At 42.1% G+C, this 23139-nt stretch overlaps 1 protein-coding gene across 5 annotated transcripts in view; it reads left to right on the forward strand.

The window, feature by feature from the left end:
* The window catches only part of NYAP2 (neuronal tyrosine-phosphorylated phosphoinositide-3-kinase adaptor 2), a 149166-nt gene that overhangs the window by 60910 nt on the left and 65117 nt on the right, over window positions 1-23139 (forward strand). For all 5 annotated transcript variants that reach the window (XR_011326153.1, XR_011326154.1, XR_011326156.1 and 2 more), the window contains one exon: window positions 6638-6936. Coding sequence is in view for 1 of the 5 variants with exons in the window: in XM_069792135.1 (XP_069648236.1) it covers window positions 6638-6936 (299 nt within the window). In the remaining 4 variants the exon portion in view is untranslated. The remainder of the gene's footprint in view (window positions 1-6637; window positions 6937-23139) is intronic.

Below are 23139 nucleotides of genomic sequence, written 5' to 3' on the forward strand. Positions count from 1 at the left end.
TACGGAAAACCTGCTGTGGACAGTCTTGGTTAGTTTTGCTTTTATCATCCATTGTGCACTGCATAGGAGTTACAGCTGTCATTTGGTTGCTTACCAGGGACTCAGTTAATCTTGCAGTGCAGCCACAACATGTGGTGGTTCAGTTTGATATGGAGAATCTTCTGCATGCAGGATTCAGTCCTGTTGTGGATGGCAGGAGCCAGACTCTCAACAGCAGCAGAGTGTGCTGTTAGGGGTCTGTTACATTTATAGGTTGGCTTGAAAAAATTATTTCCTAGGAATAATCTAGTGTCAGACTATGTGGGCACACCTCTGCAAGAGGTATTGCTTAGAACAGATTCGCAAGCAACAAGCAATTTCTGCAAGGCTTCCTAGTTATTTCAGTGTGATAGTGTAGGTACACAAAGAGGGAGTGTCAACTCATTGCATGTTTGCAGGATCAAATCCTGGGCCTGTGGGTTTGACAAGTGTGATAAAAGAATAATTTTATTTTATAGCACTACTGTATTCTGTGTCCTGAGAGGCCTGACTTCTTAAGCAGCGCCTGATCTCCTACCTCAAAAGCAGAGGCATATGGCAGAGGTAAGATGTTTGATGTGCTGTGCAGACATGTCAGCTGCTCACTTTAGATAGTCCTCCAGGTGCACAAAATTACTCTAAATTTGACCTTTGTCATGATCATTTACACTTTAGCCTGTACCTAAAAGGATGGTAGTAGTATCCTCTGGATCTTGATGTAAGATTGTCACGAGTCATTTGGAGTCTTTCGGAAAAGTAATGTAGAAAAAAATCATGTATGTATATTCCTTGGGAATAAGGAGGGGGAACTCTGAAGTGTGATTTTAAAAAAATAATAGAAAAGTGCGTAATTTGTTTGTTTAATTTCTATAATAAAAATGGTGTAGATTTGTGTAAAGCCATACTTACAGTGTAGTTCCTGAATCCGTGAATGTGATCTTGCCCTTCTTTCTTCAGTATTACATTTCATGGTCTTCTGAAATCATGTTTAGGGGGATAAAAATAGTATATCTTCTGTTTTTTGGCATCCAACCTCTACTTTACAAATATAATTTATGCTAATCTTGAAAGTGCTTCTCAGATACAAAGTAAAATGTGTCATCCTTAGTATTTGTGTGTATAATTTATTCTGATGGGGAATAGACATTTCAAAGCCATTTCAGCCCTTTATACTCAGAACATTTGATATGAGCAGAGGAGCTGGGTATTCCTTGCTGTAAGAGTAAGGAAGTGGTTAAAGTAACAGTAGCTATTCTCTTAACCCAAAAATGGTAGATGCATCAAGGGATGAACTGCTGTTTGCTCAATCAAGCCAGCTCATATACAATCCTTGAGTTAAGTATTTTTATTCCTTTTGTATTTTTGCTCATGATTAGTCATTTTTATGATGGACTTCTAAAAATCTTCCTATGTAACCACAGTTAAATTTTGTGACTTCTCTTTTCTTCAGTCTCTGACTCAGATGGCTTCCCTGATGGATTTCCTGCATGTCATGGGAGGGTAGCACTGCGTGGGTTTGCAGGTCCCGAGAGTGGAGAGGCCTGGTCATCCATGTGCATTGTTTGCCCTGTAATTCATAGGTCTCCCCACTTCTGCAGAGGAGACTGCAGAGACTCCCAGCTTAGTTTCTGCCAGCTTCCAAACCAGTATCTGTGAACTGAGTCTTCCACAAGCACAAGAGGAGTGAGCAGCTGCTATCAAAGTGGCTTCTCCTGGTTGTCTGGAATTTCAACACTCAGAGAAGGACAGTGACCTGCTGTGGTCCCAGACTGGCATGTATCACAGCAAAGAAATGACAAAATACTTTCAAAGATGCCACGTCAGCAGCAGAGTACATTCCCCTTCCTCCTGCTTAGGAGGTCAAGTCTCACGATCAGGTGTAGTTTGCCTTTTGAACTTGTGGATAAAAAGTCAGAAAATCTCATGTAAAGGAGCCCAGGAAAAAAAAAAATAGAAACTGTACAAAGATGAGGAGAACTACCAAGTGGTTCTTGGTGCCTGAGGCGTGAAACTAATCCAATGTAAGTCTGAACTGATAAGAAAATTTCTGGATGAATACCAAGGACAAGGGTAGATAGATGACTGGGAAGAAAATGTAGCTGTAAGGTATTCTGATTTTATAGGACTTAGATATTCCCCAGAATTCTCCTACTCTTTATAACTGCACTGAGGGATTGAATATTACATGTTGTTTATGGTTAAAGCAGTAACACCAAGTGAAACAAAAGTTTTCACACAACTATTAATTTGTTTTCCAGGAACTAATTCAGTTTCTGCCTGGACCAAGTAATGAAACTTCACAGCAAATTAAAACTGTTATTTGCAATGCTAAGTAGGAGCAATGCAAATTAAAAAGACCACACCGACTGAGGCAGGCAGTCTCTGGATACTTTTTCTTTGTCATATATTTTTCAGCAATGTGATGAGAAGTTCTTTTTCTTAGTTTTCTAACTTAACAACTTGAGAATATATTCCTAGTCAACAGAAACGTTATGACTCACGGCAAAGCAAGGTAGAAATGACCTTGCCTGTGCTCTGTCCATTTAGAGTATTTTCTGTGTTCATTTTTAACATTTAGCCTTCCTCTTTAACCTGCCCTCTTGGGAAGTGTAACAAAATGAATAATACAAAAGACTTTCCCCTCAGTAGTTCTTCAAACACATAAACATTTCAGTTATTCCATGCTGTAGTTTCATCAATGCTCCAGTATCTACTTGATAGAATAGAGCAGGCAGAGCACAATAAGCTGAGCTGTAATGTGTCCAGGACTGTGATGATTACAGTTTACGTGCAGGCAGGCTGATACGGCAGGTAGGAACAGCAAGGTCAGTATGGCTTTATGCTAGCCCAGTTCTGACCTCAGAAATCTCAGCTGACAAATAAAACCTGTATTGGAGGTATAACAAGACTCATCAGGTCCATCAGTTGGAGCTCTTGTTCATATTTTAGAAATGAAAGCTGAAATCCACCATTACTGATTTAAGGCAGGTCCAGCCATTTGGGTATTTGTTGTAACAATTCAATTCCAGTACCGTGTGGAAGAGGAAGAGGGATGGGTAGCTTGCTTATCTTCCAGTGCACCCAAGGAGGGAGCATGTAATCGCAGCGCTCGATCGTCTATATCAGACTTGTTAGGTAGGCTTTAGAGAAGCCCTGTAAGATGTTTTTGAAAGGATTGTTGCTTCAGAACACTCTTCTTAAGGGTGTCTGGAGCCAACCTCACTGCACTGCCCTTTTTCCTATCCACTGCAGCATCAGTCACTACACCTAGGCAGATGCCAAAGTGCGTTTTCAGCACAAAGTCAGCTTTGCTGTGTGTAACATGAATGATCATATGATTAATTTTTTTATTGTATAATTCATGTCTCTCTTTGTAGACAAATGTTTTGCATTTTTAACAGTTAGTTGAATGCTGTACATAATTCTCTGTCAGAGAAGCAGTTGAACCTGGCCAAGTTCAAACTGAAACTTCCCAGAGGAATAATCCAAACCTGTATTTCCATATATATTAATAAACTGTGTAATACTTGCAGCAACTTACATAATACAGTTTGAAATGAGATAGACCTCATTATCAGTACAATGAGGAGCACAGAGGCTCTTTCCTGTCAGAAATAATGGAGTGAGATCTACACAGTTATTTTCCCTCGCTATCTCTGTAGTCATTTATGCAGCAAGGTTTGTATAAATCTTGGCCTGTTGTGCTGTAGTGGGACATACACCAGTCCCAGCCAACTCCTGTGGTTGCAAGCAGGAGGAGTATATAAATAAATCCTTTAATTCTGTCCCGTTTCATGATGTAACATCAGCAGCACTGTGCATTGCAAAGCTGTGTTGCAGAAGTCCAAATGGAGCTTCAGCATGCTGCTGCCTGAGAGTAGGGGATGCCACATTCGAAATCTGCCATCCTGCTTTTGTGCTTATGCTCTGGAGTGACTCCTTTCTCTTTGCACCACAGTGGATTTCAGTCTGTATTAATGAGATGTGAACTTGGCACTCCATCCATTGTTACGCTTGCCACTTGCTAGTCAAGCTATGCTAGGAAACACCCACTGCCCAACACTCAGGAATCGCTACTGGGATAAGTAACAAACCTAAGCCTTTTGTGATCCTGGTCGATGACCAGGGTCCACGACCAAGAATTAGAGGCTAGTCTTCTTCAGCTTGGGATTTACAGTGCCTAACCATCAGCTGAAGGTTGGATCCTATGCTCAAAGAGAAATGGACTCTCTTTCAAACGTGGCTGAACAGAGGAACATGGTGTCCTGCTGTTTTTGTCTAGTAGCTGAGCAGAGGATGTAGAAAAGCAGGACCAGATCTACTTCGGCCATAAAGCGGAACAGCAAGGTCTGTTCCCATCTGTACCTTCAACCTCCCTCTGACCTGGCTATAGGCTGTTTATTCTGGAGTAAGTGTAGGAAGCAAGTAAGACAGGTTTTCATCTGTGACGTTGAAAGGAATTCAGTAAAGAATTAAAGTTATGGGAAGGGAGGCAAAAAGAAAGGATGTGATTTAATTGTTTAATGAGATAGTGCATTTAGCCGCTGGACTTATATTTTGAAAGTTTTTATTTCTGGAATACAAGATGCAGCAATTTGGCAAAAACCCCATGCTTTATATAAACGCAGTTCTGTGCATTCTTAGGAAAAGGGTGAATCCTATCACCTCAGTGGAATTTGCGCAAGTCTATCCAGAACAGAATCTGTTCTATAGTGTGTGGTTTAAACACCTCCACACAGCAGTGAAGTAAATGCACTAATTAAATAGTGTAACCTGATAAGAATTTTAATGTCAGAGACATGGCGAACTGAAATTTTGTTTGCTAAATGTGATTTATCCAATGGACTTAAGGAAGGAAGCAGACTCCCTAGCTGCATTCTTCAGCATGTTTGGATAGTAATCTTCTTTAAATAATGTGACAGACCCTTCTCATAGTCCAGCATCAGAGGATTATATTATTTTCAGAACAATTTATGAAAGATTAGTAGAGGCATAGTTAATAACTTAAATTAGCTACAGGTTTTTTATTAATCTTCAAATTAATGAATTCTACCTTTTGATCTTTCTGGCTGCAAATCCCTCTGGAATTGATGCCAGTTAGGACTTGGTAACAACTTGGTTATGAACATGGATCAGTGTGTGCATATGCATGGCATACATGTGCGCATGTGTGTGTGTACATGTGCAGGTAGGTGTCAGTGCCCCTGGAGAGTGGCACACGTTCAGTTACACCTGTTCAGTTGTTACCAATTTGGGAAGTGGACCTCTCCACTAGTTGAAATTAAATAAAAATGCAAGGATGGTAGTAAGCACACAAAGGTTCTGCTTTATCACGTATAAAGTTTTGCGTTGCATGGTGCCAATCTGATGCTTTTAGGACAATTAGATACAGCTTGTGTATTACCTACAATGAAGATGGGGACAGTATCAGGGAATGAAGTGACCTTACTCTTCACATGAACCATTGCAAAATATTCTTGTCTTTTAAAGAAGGAAGTGTGTTCCAGCACCAAATAAACTGCACCAGCCCAAGGCAACATTGCATAGGAAACTTAGAGGAGCAGACTGACCCTCCTTAGAGCTTCATGCCGTGTGAAGGAGAAACAGGAGGAAATTAGGGCTTTCCGGGACTTAACAGTTCTCATACTGACATTTCTACATGCCCACAGTGGTACTATTTCAAACCTCCTTGAAAACAGGCCCATGTTGACCTGTGTGTGTTGCTGAGTTTCTTTGCATAGTCCATTGAATTGCCTTAATTGAAATGTGCTCTAGGTTTACAGTATAAGCATCAGCAAGAGCTGTTTTTCAGAACTGATAAGCATGCATGAGTAGCAGGAATAATACCAGGTTCTCCGTCCTGCCATCCACAGTACAATGTAGTACTTGTTATGACAGCACTTGTTTCAGCTGAGCTTTCCTTCTTCTGTAGCTGTGTTTCTGAATGGCTGGAGGTTATTTTCTTCCTGGTGTCCCACAGCCCATTGCCTTTTCATCTCCTGGTTCTGTATCTTACTAGTCTGATGCTGCTCATGTTGCAGCTTCACATAGATTTGATGAGACGATAATGTTCAGTTTCCTATATTCAAGTAATTTTTAGAGCATTTCTTTCTCTTATGATTCTGTAATCTGAAGGGAAATGATTGATTGGACTGCAAAAGCCTTGTTTCCCGAGGTACATGAGTGTCTGTAGTCAAAGACGAGTGTGGGGGAGTGCGGATCAATACACGATGTTGCATTTCTAAAGCAGTATTCTTTGCCCTACTCATAGTCTCTTGTCTTCCTGAAAACTTGGTTCTGACTTCCGATGTTTGAAATTTGTTCTATAGAAAATTTCTAGTCACAATGCTATGAAACCTGAACAAAAGCTTTTCTCAATTTCTTCCTGTAAAATTTTAAGTGAGTGCATAGCGGTATATCTGTGTTTCAGTTGTTGGCAACTTATGTTGAAAAATAGACTATTTTAGTAGTCATCTTGTTTTAAGAAAAGATAAGAGCATTGCTTGTTTCTAAATTCAAAAGTACAATCTGCTCATCACAGGCAGAACTGAGACCCTGGTTCCAGGTACAGTTCAGGCAAAGGTGAATCATTTACTTATATGCATATTTTCTCTTACAGCATAGGTGGAGAGGTAGTGAGAGGAAATGAAGGAAGCTATGTGGGGAAGCATTTCCGCATGGGATTTATGACAATGCCTGCTCCTCAGGACAGACTGCCACATCCTTGCTCCAGTGGCTTTACCGTGAGATCCCAGTCTCTTCATTCTGTTGGAGGAACCGATGATGAAAGTAGCAGCTCTCGTAAGCAGCCACCTCCAAAACCTAAGAGAGACCCCAACACCAAACTGAGCACCTCATCTGAAACAGTCAACACTGGAACAACAAGTAAAAGTGGGAAACTACCGGACAGGACTGAAGGTAAACACTATAATTCTTTTGAGAAAAGGTCTTTCATGACCCAGTGTTGAGATTATCCAGTTGATAATCTTGCATTTAAGAATTACCTGTATGTTTCCCCATCTGTGTAACAGTGTCAGCACAGATATCCTAGATCACTGTTCTCTAAATTTTGGACCAGTGGGTAATTGCCGACCTTTGACATTTCTCACAGAACCTTACCACTTATATGGCCTGGTTATAGCCTGGGGAATGAGTTGAATTTATTCAAAATGAAGGGAAAAAAGGATTGCTACCAGATGACATGTAGGACAATGTTACCTGCATGCCAGCCAAGGACCGCTCACATATCACTAGTACTGTGCAAACCACAGCTTTGGAAAGGGTCCTCCTCAACAAAGAAGTGAAGGGCAGAAATTATTAAAAAGAATACTGTGTGGCCCTGAAAATCTACAGCAAGGAGATTTTTACCATCCAATGGTAAAAATTGTACCTGAGATGATATAATGTATTACCCAAAGCTTCTGTTTGCACATGAGACTACATTTTCTCTTCCCATTCTTCCCAGTTACGTTTCAGCCAATGCAGCATTCAGAAGAAAAGAAACAAATGTGTTGAATAAGGATATCGCTTCCTTACTCTGAACTACTAAAGATGAGCTAACGCTATAGGGATCTTCTCCTTTCTTTCTTCCATGCTGGAAATGCATTTTGTGCAGCAGTAGGACCAGCTGTACTCCCCGCTAGGAGAGATCAGGATGACTCTGCTTCACAGTGTGAACTGTAAGAAGGAACCCTTAGGGACAAATGGTTTTGATCAGTGCTGGTCTTTCCCACTGCTATGTTACATATGAGTTTTGACATCCTGTACAGTATGTTGTGGTCTTACTGCATATCCTTTTTGCTTGTTGTTGTGGCCAGGAATACGCTAGTTACATTCATGCTACAACTCCTTTTAAGCAAATCTGATTTTAAAACCTCATCAGTGATCACAAAGGTGCAAAGGACTGTGTAATTCAATGGGTGGCACATACGTCTGCAATTGTGAGGTTGAACACAAACACTGAACAAAACTGTAGATTTATTTATGCTGTTGTTGGTAGTTATTTTGCATGTGACATTTACCATTACTTCCATAGCTTGTCCTCTATAGTGACCATTACATCAACTCTACTGAACCAACTAACATGACAAATCCAAGCATTAAGTAGCTGCCCTTAATAAAAACAGCTTACCACAATTTTACTGGACTAAAGCCTACATAGAAATGATTCAGATTTGTGCCACAGATTTAAAATCTCATATCAGAAGGTCTTTCAAGTCTTTCATTTAATACAAAAAGAGAATGCACAGCACAAGATTCTCGGTCTGATATGCTCTGATGTGAAAAGCAGGAGCTCTTAAGTTACTCAAAAGTTCTTTTAAAAAATACCATATTTTAAAATATTTTTATAATTCTTTAATGTATGTTAGCACTCTTTCTTCCTGAGTCTGCACAATCAGAATTACTAAGGCTAAATGAAGTTTGTTGTGCAGGCAGTGCAGTAAGATAGGCTCTGACATTTTCCAACTTGTTTAATGAAAATTCCTGCAAGTGTGCATTGAGTTGCACAGTATATTGTGCTTATTGGTGTAGCTGACCTTGGCATTATCTCCAGGATGATTAGGAATTAGGTCTGGTTTACATCTATTCCCCAGCCCTTTTCCTCATTTACTGAGAAGGAAGAGACTTTGACAGCCTTAAAGTAGCAATAATAATAATGATAGTGATAATCAAAATACATCCAAGTATTTTGCCAGTCTCACAGAACTTATGGCAGACTCCTTAAGCAGTCTGTGTCCTCATGAAACTAGATCTCCAGCATTATTATTACGGAAGGTTCTGAAAATTCTGCGTCCTTTCCCTCATCTCCTGCTGCCATCTGATACTTGACACCAAGGACATAATATGTAGTCATGCCCATTCTGACAGATTTCAAAGTCTGAAATTGTTTGACATTTCTGTTTCCAAGGCCAAGCACCACTTTACCTCCTCCCACTCTGCGCAGGTTGAGCTTGATCTATCTGATCGCATGATGGTTACAAGTGGTACACATGGTATTGTAGCAGTGTTCACTTTGGATAATCTGTATGGCAATGGTACTACTACACCATAGTATTAAGTATTGCAGAGTGCCTTGGATTCATTTTTATAATCAAAAGCTGAATATTCATAGCAAGATCTTTGGAAAGAACTGATGAATGAGTAATACTCCACCACTAGCATAAAAGGTAGTACCTAAATGTTACCTTTTAGTGTGACTAAATGCCTTTTATGTAATATTGAGAACCTCTGTGATACTTAATATATGACCTGTATTATATTCAGTCTGCTGGTTTATATGTAGTGCAGCAATGGGCACTTTTAGACTATCATGAAGAAGTTCCTGGAGATTTTAAATTGACAGAACCCTTTAACCATACCGTTGGTTTTGTGTGTTCAGAATATCTGCCCTGTTTGTATGTGTCTGGTTTTATATGTACCACACTTACAGGGGTTTCACCAAAGAGTTTGGTGCATGGGAAGTAAGATCAGATTGTAGGGGTTTTTTGAAGCAAGCAGTCAAATTTTAAAGTCTGAGATATACTCAAGAGTGGTACAATATGGTGTTTGGATGAACAGGCTGGATTTCTAAAATGCTTTGCTGTTACCAGCAGGGCCTTTGTTATCACCCGTGCACTCCAAGATAATATGTTTGTTTTGATGAAAGAATTTTCACAGTCATCATCTGGCTAGCATAGGAGTGCTTATATAAAAACTGTGGTTGTACATTGATGAGGACATCTAACGACGAGCAGAACCGGATGAAAGTCAAAGTTCATTATCTGCAGTATTGATTTGATACAAATATTAAACCAACTTTGTCACAGAATATGAAATTGTTACTGTTGCTCTACAATTAATTCCCAGCAAATTTAGTACCTGAAATTGTGTCTAGCTCAAAGAAACCTGTGAAGCTCTGATTCTGCCAGTCTGTTTTTTATGTGCAAGTGGTTAAGTTTTTCCAAATCTAGTAGTTCTCATTCTAGTAGCAGGTTTTGAATTCAAGAAATTGTAAACCTGTATCTTTCCAATTTCAGGTGAGATGATAGTCCATAGGGTACAATGTTCATATTCACCTAGAAAGGTCTTTGAAAGCTCAAGTCCAAGAACATGCAGGTTTAACTTTCAGTCACTGTTGTCTGTACTGAACCCAAATATTTGTATATGTGTCTCACACATTTGCATGTACTTGTGGTATTTGCAGGCTGAACGGCTACAGATTTTTCCAGGAACTATGGAAAACAATGATGAAAACCCCTATTTTTCTCCATCAGTTATTGTGGAATCTCTACAAAGGAGTTGTCACAAAATTGTTCCCAGTTCTTTTTTTTTTATGGCAATGCAGAGTAATTCAGACTATAATGTTTACTGTCCGACCCTATCAGTCCTTTGAAAAGGAATTTGCTACATTTCCTAGGCAACCAGGGACAGCCTCACCACTCATTTTTATTAAACATGTTTACATTTTGTTTTTTGATAATGATCCAGTTTATACAAACAAAAGCAGTTACTGATGGTAACTTTTTTTCTGATCATCGTAAAGTCAAAATATTGAATCCATCCCATCATAATAACTACCATAACATTAGATTATATATTGAATATGAGTCTGATTTTACTGCAGAAGTGGCAGAAGAAATTTGGTCATAAGCTTGAAAGACCTTTTCCTCCTGAAGTACAAATAACATCAGTAACAGCCACACCAGCTCTGTACACTTGTCCTATAAGTCCTCTTGCTTGCAAATTTGTGGGATCATGAGAATCTTCTTTTAAATTGCGACAACACATATTAACCCTGTCTCACCATGCAGCAGCGTGATAACACTTTGGTTTGTGTGTTTTATCCCAGTCTACCTTGGCTCTGCCTGAAAGAGCACTCTCCAGCCTGAAGGCCTCATTCTCCTTAACTTGACTTTAATTTTGTTGCTGTGTTTCCACACTTTTGTGTCCCTGCTTATGCTTCAGTATTCCTTCTTTACTCTTCGGCTACCTCTCATATGCACCCACTGCACGCCTTCCCCCCAATGCATTTTTCCTCCATGACAGATTTCTAGAAAGTTGTTTTTAAAAACGTGGGTTGTCTTTTCTGCAGAGTTTTCAAACTCTGGTAGGAACAGCAAACAAATGTAGCTATGCCCCATACATCACACGTTGGAAGTGAGAAGTGAACTGAAAAGGGTAATTTTAAATAACATTTCAGTATGGAAGGCATATCTAATCTTGATCCTGAAAGGCTCTTTATTGAGAAGATGCAGGAGTTTAATTAACTGATGTGCCTAATCTTACAGAAAGAGGAATTAATAAAACAGTATAATTGGTGAATGTAACCAGCCTCAAGCAGTGTTTTTTGATATGATCACTGCATGTCCACCAGAAAAGCTTATGGATCTACCGCAGCGCAAACATAAATGAAGAGGTGTTAGTGCATTGCATTTTGAAAGTTAACTTGTTGTTAAAAATCTGTTTAGTAATATGGATGATGGCTCCATTATATAAATATATGCATATAAATTATATATAATATAATGTAATTTATGTATACATAAATATACACATGTGTAATGAAAATGCAAGTTGTGTGTGCTTGCATGCACATGCAAACATGTGCACACAAATGCAAATTAAAACTCACATTAGCATTTTCAAAATGCTGTTCATGGTTGCAATTTTGCTCCTTCCAGAGCCCATGGGAAGTTTAGGTCTAATACATGAAAATGCTTGCAGGGATTCCCACCTCTTGAACCCACTCAATTTGTTTAGTGTTTTCCTTTTGAGTGTCACGTGTGGAAGAAGATATCCTTCTTGCTGCTTGCTAAGCCTATGCAGTGGAAGCCTCTGTCTGTTACTCAGCAATCTCTAGAGGTGGGCAAACTGTAAGGAAAATTTTCATCTGGAGAAAAGCAATTACAGTAACTGTAACTGGGGTTGCAGTCTAGCTGGTCTCTCTCATAAATCTAGTTTTCTGTCAGCTAGACTGGCGACTCTGCATTGTATACTTGAACTTTTGCTACTCTCATTAAACAGAACTTGGAATAAAGGGATTTAGCGCTTTTGCTGGTTTTGTGTGGTGCTGGTTTCCTTTTATTTCCTACCTTAGATAATAGTGTATTTAACCTGAACTTTGAAATAGTGTCCTCTGCAGTAACCACGTCATGTCCTTCCTTATAGCCAGATCTTATTCCCACATCTTTTCATCCGTGCCTACTAAAGGAAGAAATATCCCTAATGAGCCCTATTCAGACCTAATGAGTCTAAGGAGCCTGACAGATGAGTTCTGGTGGGTATAGCTATGGGCAGTTTAAGATGCTACTGCTTCTGGGCTGTTTGCTTGGCCTCCTGCCAGATGTGACAACCCAGTGCTGAGGTAGCTGAATGCGATATTTTAGGGACACGTCTTTGAGACATGGGTGCTGCTGCACCACCCTGCTGCTGGGCAGGAGCTGTGGCAGGGGAGTGGGGTGGGCAGGTCTGGGCAGAAGCATCCTGTGGCAAAGCCTGTCAGCCCTGTGTAGCGAGAACAAGACTTGTGCGGATGGCTCTTGCAGTGCGCTTCCTCTTAGTGAGGGCTAGGCATCACTGTGGGCTGCGTTGCTGCTGCAGTGGCGGGGTGTGGGTCTGAGAACAGGGGCAGGGCCGGCTGCATGGCTGCGGGAGGATGGGCCGTGCTGCCTCCTGAGGTCCAACCTCCAAGGCATCCTCCCAAGGTATGGGCTCCTCAGCCAGGTGCTCGGCTGGAGCACCCATGTGTCATGGTGCCTGTGAGGCCCAAGTGCTTACATGTTGTGCACCGTATGGTTTTTTAGCTCATTTTCTTCTTTCCTACAGCCTGTTCTGTACTTCAGGCCACAGCATTTTGACCAATGAAAAGCTGCAGCTAGTGTTCACGTTAGCTATATAGGTATAATGCAAGCTGGTATTCAGGTATGTGTAAAGCAGCATCTGTTTTCCTCCACATACTTTAATCTGATTCTCGATCTTACTGCTGCATTACCCATTATTTTTTGTACACTGTTATGTACCTCTTGCAGACTGTGAGGCTTGAGGGGGCTTAACTTGAAACTGTGCACATTGGGAGAAGACAGTTGGCAATGATGGAGGAAAAGCTGGAGCCAGCATCCTAAGACACTTGCCCTGTTGTCAGCAGAGTGAGGTGGAGTTGGCTCTTAACTACCGTACATGACTCCAGAGAACTGCCCTGCGGGTCCAGGTGGCACTGGGATGGATACGGTGCCTTCAGCAGCACTAGAGCAATGCAGTCCCTACTAGAAACCCAGCACTTTCCCTTTGTTCAGGCCTGCATCTCGAGAGCCTCCTTGCTGCTGCAGTGGTTAGAAGGCTGGAGGGCAGCACTGGCCTGCCTTTGATGTGGTACTGTGCCCAGCAGTGCCTCTGCTCATGCAAAGGCAGCTGTGTTTGGCCCCTTCAGTTGCCAAAGCAGCTTGTTCCCACTGACCTGCACTCTAGCGGGAAGGATGCGGCAAAGATTTCGGTCTAATCTCTAATGTTTAATAGCTTAGAGATTTTCAAAGGCTTTTCTTTTGGGGGTGGTAGTGGTAGTTTTTCAGTGTTTGGGGGTTTGGTTTTCTTTGGTTTTGCTGAGATTTCAGTTTGCCCCTCCCTGCAGCAAGTCAGTTTTCAGATTGCAGCTCTCAGAGCTGGGTTACTTTCCTGTGCATACCATCTCCTCCAGCCCTTAATCTTTTCAGGTCTGTTTTCTCATCCCTCAAATAAGGGAGGGCAAGAGGAAAGGGAGGAATGAAAGCAGCAGTTCTTATAGCTGTTATAATAGCTTTCTGCGCAGAACAATGAACACAATGTGATTTTTGGAGGGATTTATAAACAAGTTTTGAAGCCACAGAGGGAGTATGTTCTTGCCCTCAAGGCACATATGCATACTCATTAACGTTAATGGGAGTTGCAAGCATTGAACAGAAAATAGACCATGCAGTGGTAAAAGACATGAAGATCTAGTTACCCACTTGGGAATTGCATTGTGCCGAACACTTGGCGGTTGGTACTTTAGCTATGTTGTGCTAGTCTATCCTGTGTACTTAGTGTCTTTTTTTTTCCTTTTTAATTTAACAAAGTTGCTTTATATATTCTTCATCTCTCTTTTCACATTAGGATGTTGCTCATTTGCTGAAAGACACTGCACCTGCAGAAAAAAGCACAAAAATTAAATGTGCAGCTCTCCTACAGTCCAGATATCTCTCTGCTCTCACGGGTGATGGAAGCTGTGATGTTCTTGATAATGGAAATGCCTTAATAATGCGAGTTCAAGGAGTGTTGTGTTGATTTACCAGTTTGACTGCAAATGCAGCCAGTCCAGGAGGCTGCCTGCCCTAAGCTGAGGCTAGTAAACCCTGCTAAACACTTGTGATACCTGCTGAGCATGTGGGCTTTTTTGCACTGTGTGCTCCAGGGCTCAGGAGAGTTTATAAGGCTGGTTGCAACCCCAGGCCCAAACTGTGCTTGTGAATTCATGCCATTCTGCCCTGCAATTAGCAAACCATCTAGGACCTCAAAGCAGTGTTGGGTATAATGCAGAGATGCCGAGTAGGAAACTTTCTCCAGGCTGCTGCCACCCTGAGGTCCGCTGACTGTATAGGGTCACTGTAGTCCCTGGACACACCAACAAGGCAAGGAAATGTGAGCCACTTATTCATGCAGTCAGCTGGGATCTAGGAGAGAGTATTAGTGCAGGTTTCACATCATATGAAAGTCACTAAGCTGCTTTTACAGCCAACCCAGCCCTGGAAGTACTTCAGCTGTGCTCTTGAGGTATATGAATCAATAATCTTTGCTAGAAAGACCACAATGAAGAGAGAGTCTCTGAAGAAAGCTATCATGTGGGTGCTCTTGTCCACTGCACGGTTAATTTGCAACCTCGATAGACAGCCCCCTATGTAACTGGAAGGTTGTGGTGTCAATAAATTCATTCATTATCATCAGGTTACTGTATGTCAAGCCTGGAATACTGCTAGAAAAAACTGTGAATCATCATATTTGTGACTGTATTTCATTTTTATTTTGTTTATACCTCAGGGAACCATAATACTGGGCCTTCTCAGCATTTTCACCTGTGAGCTGAAATACTATGAAACACTAGATTCTTGCATTATTTTACATCACTGAATGGCTCTGAAATCAGGGCCAGGAGAGCAGGGGAGGAGAAATCCAGGTAATTCTCTTGCCTCATTTTGACAGCTCTTCAGAATTTGTTAAGTGAAATGAAATGCCCGTGAAACTACAAAAAAACCAATTTTGAAGTACCTGTACTACACTTCTGTTTTCCATACTGTCTTTGGCATTGTCTGTTAAAGATGTTGCGTACAAATGAGTAAGGGCTTGAGGGATCAGACTGAAATCCTAAAGTCCCTGTTTACTCTCAGAGCTGGTCTGTGCTAATAGAGATGTCTGGTAAAACTCATTTGTAATTTAAGGGAAAAACACAACACAGCTGCACTTTTTATTCCACAGCAAATACATTGGATTTCCACCTCTTCGTCTTACTTTATTTTTAACTGGTGCCCTAGTTCTGTTCTCACTTAAGCCACCAAATAAGACAGATCCTTATGGAGTGAAGCATGACTGAGCTCTCAAAGCATTTCCTGCCAAGAGGTTGATACTGGGGGGGCCAAGCACCCTACACTCACGTTGGCTTTGCTGGGAACACACAGTGCTTAGCAGAATCACATCCCAAGAGATTTAAGTCTGGCTCCAGGTGAGATCCTGTCATGGCTATCCCCTGTTTCATTGGTAATTTCTTTCTAATGACTGAATATAGTAGTCTTGGTTGGTGCACTGATTTGCTGCTTTCATCTCTTCCACTTGGGTTAATGCTGGATGACATCAAGCAACATATGCCTGATATGCTACAACTGTGTTTGGCACTTCATGCTTTTCATTTTGTATGTGTGCAAACAGTGCTGTGTTGGGATAATGTGCACAGCAGTGACAGCTCAACAGAGCACAGCTTCCTTATTGCAATGCCATCAACTTGCCTGGAGGTCACAGTGTACCAGCCTGGGCTTTTCACAGATGCATGAGGGGAAAAAAACAAGCACACACAAATTTTTGGGCTAATTTTAGTGGCAATAACTTTGAACTGATGTCATGTCAAACAAGAAGCATATCTCCCAAAGTCCACTGTGATTTGCAGCTGGCTGCTGGTTCAGGGTGGGGGGAGGCTTAGATGTGGGAGATAAAAAGCTGGAGCATGATGCACTTGACATCATCAAGGGGCATAGCTTAATATCCATTTCCAGTGCAGTAGTATAATATTTGCCATGGCTTCCATAATTTCTCTGAGGTAATCATGAATAATACTCTGCCTTCAAATTCACAACTAGCTTGCATTTAACGATTGAATAATTCTAGCTCCTCTTATGCTTAGTTGTAAAGCAAAACCAGTGCTACAAGTACAGGATGCTCTGAGCATAAATATACCTGGAAAAACTCAACTCTGTGTTGGGAGCAGTATAACCTTTGGATTGTTGGCCCTAACAGTGCTTTGTGGGATGAAGAAGATTCCTGGCATTTTCCCCTCCATGCATGACTGCAAAGGGAGCTGACTCCTATTTCCTCTTGGTAGAATACCAAAGGATGGTTTGTCTATAAACCTTGCCTTAGGATCAGTGTGATGATGCCACAAGTCTCCTTAATTGGGTTAGTTTTAATGGGGTTAGGGTTTTGCTTATGACAATAGAAGTCTCTCAATACTTGGATTTTGGTGACTAAGATGGTAAGTAACCTTTTGATTAAAAGAAAAAAACCCAAAACAAACACACAACCAAAAAAAGCAAACGTACAAATATGCACCAAGCACAAACTTGAAGCTGTACCACTAGCATGTATTCAAAAACTTGGTGATATGGAAGCGCAAGGTATTCTGTGGTTCTGAATTACTTGTCATTTTGTGTTAAAAATGAGATAATTTTTACAGCTGTTGTTGATAAATATCTGCAGTGACTAATTGCTGTAAAGTCCCACTCCTGCAAGTACATGCTTGCATGTGAGTAAGTGCTATGCCAAATGGAGACTTCTGTAAATAATACTAACCATCTCCCAGTGGTTTAAGTGGAGGAACCGGACTCTTCACAGCTCTGCCACTGGCTCGGATGACCTTGAGCATTTCCCTTGGCTCTCAGTGTAAAATAGAGATAGTGACAATGGCTTCGGTTTTTGAGGTAGTTTGCAATCAACTTATGATCAGAGTATTTCTGCTCGCAGTCAAAACTTGGGCTAATGGGATGTGCGTGAGTGCTTTTGTGAACAGCACTGTAGAAAGAGGCTTTTGAGCGGAGAAAGGAATACGTGAAAAAGACTGTCCCTGCTTAATGTGAAATTTCAAGCATCTGGCAGGGTTTCGTTTGTGAAGTCAGGGCATTCACTGCAGAAACAAAGACTTCAGCCAGCTGCTCAGCATAGGAACTGCTCAAGTTCCCTTTCCCAACCTCCTGTTGGTATCACTGATGCTGCAGTGTGTGAATAAGGATGGCAAAATCTGGGCTGCAGTTATGGTCCAGCTCTGTGAAATGCTGAATGCCATCAGTTTACAGCACAGACGGTCCCAGGAGACGGTAGGTAACAGCTCCCCTCAGAGCTTAGGCTGTTCTGTGCTGTCCTGTACCACAGGCTGTGCCTCAGTGGTCTGGATTAATTCCTGCAAAGAGCTTTGTTTCTGAGCAACAGCAAAACAAAGCAGGCTGTGAATACTGGGTTATAGCAATAGCTTCTGGTTTCCTGTGGTGGTGCAACTGCTCGAAGTGTGGGTGCATCCCTATGTCCTAGTGACAGTGGGAGTAGACGCTAGTTCAGTCTTCATGGAGAGGTTCAACAGCTGCAAGATAGGACAAAAAGGAACATTTCTTGCAATGAGAATTTGCTTGGCAAAGGAAAGGATAAGAGATGTTATCTGAGAAAGCTGACTAGGATAACAGTTTCAGCAGTCACTGGCTTTTCAGCGGCAAAACCAGCATTGGCTTGTCCCTACACCAGTGCTGTTGCGTTCTGCACTTAGTTGAACCATTAGGCCTGGCTTAGGGGCTGTGCTGTAAGGTTGGATAGGTCCAAATTCTAAGTAAATGGGAAGAAGAAGGGAAAAACGGAAGGGGAGGAGAAAAAGGGGAAGAGAAGAGGAGGAGAGTGCTGTGTGTGTGCTCGCTGCAAACACAATGTGGGAGAGACAAGGGGAAATAATAACACAGTTCATTCATGTAAAGAGCTTTTGGGAGCAAATGGTGATCTTGTCTCTCTCTCTCTAGTCATACTCTGGTAGTCAATGCCTGCTGCTTCCCTTAGATACTGGCTAAGATCTTTTAGCCTGTGATAGTGTTCTTGCTTTAATTGCCTTTCATTTACCTCAGCTTTCCAAACATATTTGTTAGAGAGCTTCACTTTTCCTCATTTTTCCATCTTCTGTCTTCTGCTTCTTAGTCTTTTTTCTCTTTTTTTGCAGGGTGCTAGTTGTTAATCGAGTCTCTTTCTTGTTCCCACTAGTTCTGCCTGTGAGTTGAACTGAACAGGTTCTGCAGTTGCGGGTGAGGTAGGAACAGCTTTTGGCAGCAATTCCTCTGTTCCTTTCTGTGCTCCATCTTTGTCTTTTCATCCTCCTTCTCACTTCTCAGGTGGCACAATGAGGTTAAGCCTGGCATTTGAAACAGGAGGGGGCTCTCCCAAAGCTTGTCTGGAACTGCGTACAATGCTGTCAAAATGGTACTGTACGCTGCAGCCATACCGAGTGAATTTATGGTGATTAGGCCCAGCTGCATGACTCTTATAGATCAACGCTATTATAGGCTCTACTAGTTTCACTAGACCACTCTGCAAATAAATGCAAGATGAAATGATAGATGCCAGGCACACAGAGAAGCTCTGAGTGGGAGGCAGCTGATAACGTGTGGCTTGTCTGTAATTTTGTCAACACTTTATTTAGAGTTGAGGAGGAGACAGTACTCACCCCTATGGAGATGGAAGTAAAATGAATAGCCATGAGACTCTTTTCCTAAAGCCAGTTACACTCGAGTATTTCAGTAACACTCAGCCTCTGACCACGGAGCTGCTACATGTCCAGGCACTGCTGCCTGCCTGTGAGCTGCTCTGACAGTGCTCTGTCCACTTCAGCTATCATCATATTCACCCAAAAGGTGCTCAGTGAAAACCTGCAGGAACTGCTTCTGCAGGGTCACCTTGTGTCCTTTTGGCAGAGGCAAGAGTGCCCCTTTAGATGAACTCTTGTTCATTGGGGCTCATTTGCTTTCTCCATGTTCCTGCTGTGGTGATTCATTTGACCCCTGTGATCAACCCTGTGCTTTGTTTTGAAATGCGAGCTCCACGGCAGAAGGGCCTGCCGGATGTGTCATTCAGCAGCAGCAAGAGGCTTTTTATACAATGGCCCTGAAGGAAAAGAATTATACAAAGCCCACAAAATTTCTGGGGGAGAGGAGGTTAATGAAATCTGCTGGTTCCTTGTCGCTGGTGGGAGACGCAGAGGAGGCACAGCAGCATTTTTGGGGCTGCCCTGCCTGTGGAACAGTTGGATACAATACGTTTCATGTTGGAGTCTGGGTGTGGTTTAACCCCAGCCAGCAACTAAGCACCACACAGCTGCTCACTCGCTCCCCTCCCTGGTGGGATGGGGGAGAGAATCGGAAGAGTAAAAGTGAGAATGCTCGTGGGCTGAGATAAAGACAGTTTAGTAGGTAAAACATAAACCGTGTGCACAAGCAAGGCAAACCAAGGAATTCATTCACCACTTCCCATGGGCAGGCAGGTGTTCAGCCATCTCCAGGAAAGCAGGGCTCCAGCACACGTAACTGTTACTTTGAAAGACAAAACACCGTAACTCTGAATGTCCCTCCTTCCTCCTTCTTCCCCCAGCTTTACATGCTGAGCACAACGTCATACGGTCTGGACTATCCCTTTGGTCAGTTGGATTCAGCTGTCCCAGCTGTGTCCCTCCTGACTTCTTGTGCCCCCCCAGCCTACTTGCTGGTGGGGTGGGGGGAGAAGCAGAAAAGGCCTTGGCTCTGTGTGAGCCCTGCTCAGCAATAATGAAAACACCCCTGTGTTATCAACAGTGTTTTCAGCACAAATCCAAAGCATAGCCCCATACTAGCTATTATGAAGAAAAGTAACTCTATCCCAGCCAAAACCAGCACAAGTCCCCAAGAGGTCAGTATTATGCACAGTATCACCTCCGTAGGTCTGCCAGCTTGTTTTAATGGGCTGCAATTATTTCAGAAGCTCAGCAAACAGATTGCTACTTATGTAAGCAAATAATGGATTTGACCTACTTACTGTATCTGTAAGTAGAAGATAGGCGTTACTGTGGATCTAAAAACTGAAGAGTCTCATATTCCCAGAAAAATTATTCAAGTCTTTGCATACTGTCACTGCTAGTGTTCTGGACAGGATGTTTGTGAACCAAAGCAACAATTAGATCAAGTGAGCAAATACAGACTATTTTCTAGATAAATGAAGTAGGTGAGTTAAACTTACTGTTTCATTAAGCATTTGCACTTTCTCTAGCTTGATTTCCTTCTGTCCTGGTTTCGGCTGGGATAGAGTTAATAGTTGCTGGCTGGGGTTAACCACAACACCACCTTTCCCATTTTTCCTGTAAATCATTTCAGAGTCCACTGTTTGGGTGCAGGTACTGGATTTAGAAAGCACCCAGAGCCAGGACCTCTTGCAGAGATCAGTTTTGTCCAGTGTCTCTTATGAGTACTGGGTCCGAAAGCCTCTGTACCATACCTTGTCCAAGAAGGTCATGAAAGTCCAGCAAATGATTGCCCACATCATCTCCCTCAGCTACGATAGCTAGTAATCAATAGCAGTGTTATTCCTGTGAAGCCAGGAATTGCATTCAGACTGGGCTATGCCTTTGTTTACATGAGCATTGCCAGATGATACCACAGAGGCCTTCAGTGTTCTTTGGGCAGCAGGCAACATATGAATTAGCAGTTCAGCCCTCAAAGTCTTACTGGTATCATAGTGGTGACCACTACGTACCAAGCTCATATGACGTAGGCATACAAGGCACATGTCGATGGGACTTAGCTCTTCACACATACCTAGAAGCATTCCTTTCCGAGCAGAAGAGAGATCTTTTTCTCCAGATCAACAGAAATGCTGCTGCACTTGCAGTCATCACGCAGCACAGCCTGTAGAAACTCAGTCAGACAAAATGCAGAGGCTCACCATCTTCTGCGTGGTATTTGGGGAACGCGAGATGGGTGGCTACAGAGAGGGAGAGGCGGCAGCTAGCGCAGGATGACAGCTATATGAGAACTGGGCTCTAATAGCTGCACTGCAACAAAGATTTTGGGTGGGGGGTGGCGGGGGCTGATGTCGCCCATTATTCACAGTGTGAAATACAGTCTGTTTGTGGGTAGCTGTAATAATGGAGCAATAACAGTTAATTTACAGTAAAACAGCAAAAGCTGTTCAGGTTTCATCTCCAAGATAACAGTCAAGATACCATGAATGTTGCTTTAAAACTGAAAGGCTTTACTCGTGTTGCTATTTTCTGTACTCTGTTGTGACCATGTTTAACTTTTCAGTGCTCCGACTCTGTATAGGTTCCCACACTAGAGCACTAGAGCCACCAATAAGCAAGCACATACGCTTTGTAAATTAATTTCTCTGCAAGCATGTTTCAGTAGTTCTATTTGCACACTCTTCATGTAATTCATCTAAAGATGCTCGCGATGGATAAATGCCCATGCCAGTTGCCTTTCTATATCTAGAATTCCTTCAGATTATAGACGGTTACAAAATTTTTTATTGCTACTGTTGCACTGGATGCAAAATCTGTTTCGCATATGCAGACTGCAGGCTACCTGAAATGGAGCAAACCAGTGCTTCGTTGGTTGCATGTGTGGGCAGTGTGAGTGTCCTTTATTCAGATTCCCACTTCCCCAGTAATCCTCCCGCCTCTCCTTTCTCAGAGCCTGCTTCCACTGGAACTGCTGTAATTTACACCCATGCAATGCCATAGATCCTGGCCCCTTGTGTCTGGGCATATTAGTTCAAGGTTATTTTTCTAAATGGATACTCAGATATCATTGCAACCTAAAAGAAGTTACTGTGAGATTTTTTTGTTTGCCTCCATTTGTACTCAGTTCATCAGTTTTCCTGTAAAAGGAGGATGATTCAAATTGACTTTTCTTTTCTTACTTATCCAAAATCGTGCTTTTTCTGCCTTTCTAGGGCTGTGCCAATTGACAATAACTTTTAGCTTCAGTGAATAGCACAGAAAGGCTTGATTGCAAATAATTTGTAATTATTTCTCAAACACTCTCTTTTCTTTTTTTCTTTGCTTATTCAATGTTATCTGGAAAAATCAGGGACATCAATTACTCATTCTTTAAAGGAACTGAGATGTGAAGTTCAATATATATGAAAGCACGAGGCTGGGCATTCAGAAGGAAACTTAGTCACTTTGTAATTTTCTGAAAGCTTTCGGGGACCTTTTCACTGTGGGAACAGGTAATAAGCAGAGCTCTGTGTGTCAAGCAGATGCACAGAGAAGTGGAGGGCTATGGAGGAGAGAACCTGGAAGTCACTCTGCTCTGGAGTGTGGCAGTTTGGGGAGGGACTCTCTCCAGCACGCTCACACTCTGGAGTTTGTTGAAATGTCCTGGCATCTCTGGGTCTGCCCTCATCTTGATAATGCAGAGCAAAGGACCTGCAGCCCCTGCCGTGCTGGGAGGAGGCTCTGGTGGCAGGGCAGTTGGTGCAGTAGGCTGGCTTTTGTGAATCCCAGGCAGGTATGGCTACCTTGGCACATACAGCCTGTAAGCAGCCATGGTGTTGGGGCTGAGGATTTGGTTTTGTGGCCCAGATACACAGCCCTAAGCTGAATCTGGCAGCAGCACGTCTTCAACCATGATGCCTATCAGTTGCAGTAGTCATATTGTTGGATTAACGCAGAACTGAATTTAACTGCAGGGCCCAATTCTGCTCTCTGTTATACTGGTGTTTAATACTGGAATATCACTACTGAAGCCATTAGGTTTCCACCACTTTGAATTAGAACAGAAATCAATCATTTTAAAAGCTGAAAGAAGTTGTAGCCAAAATAAAGGGACCTGAATATTTTTGAAGTCTCCCTAATCATAGCCTTAAGACATCTGA

The sequence above is a fragment of the Haliaeetus albicilla genome, chromosome 9 (genome assembly GCF_947461875.1).
Source record: "Haliaeetus albicilla chromosome 9, bHalAlb1.1, whole genome shotgun sequence".
Classification (NCBI taxonomy): domain Eukaryota; kingdom Metazoa; phylum Chordata; class Aves; order Accipitriformes; family Accipitridae; genus Haliaeetus; species Haliaeetus albicilla.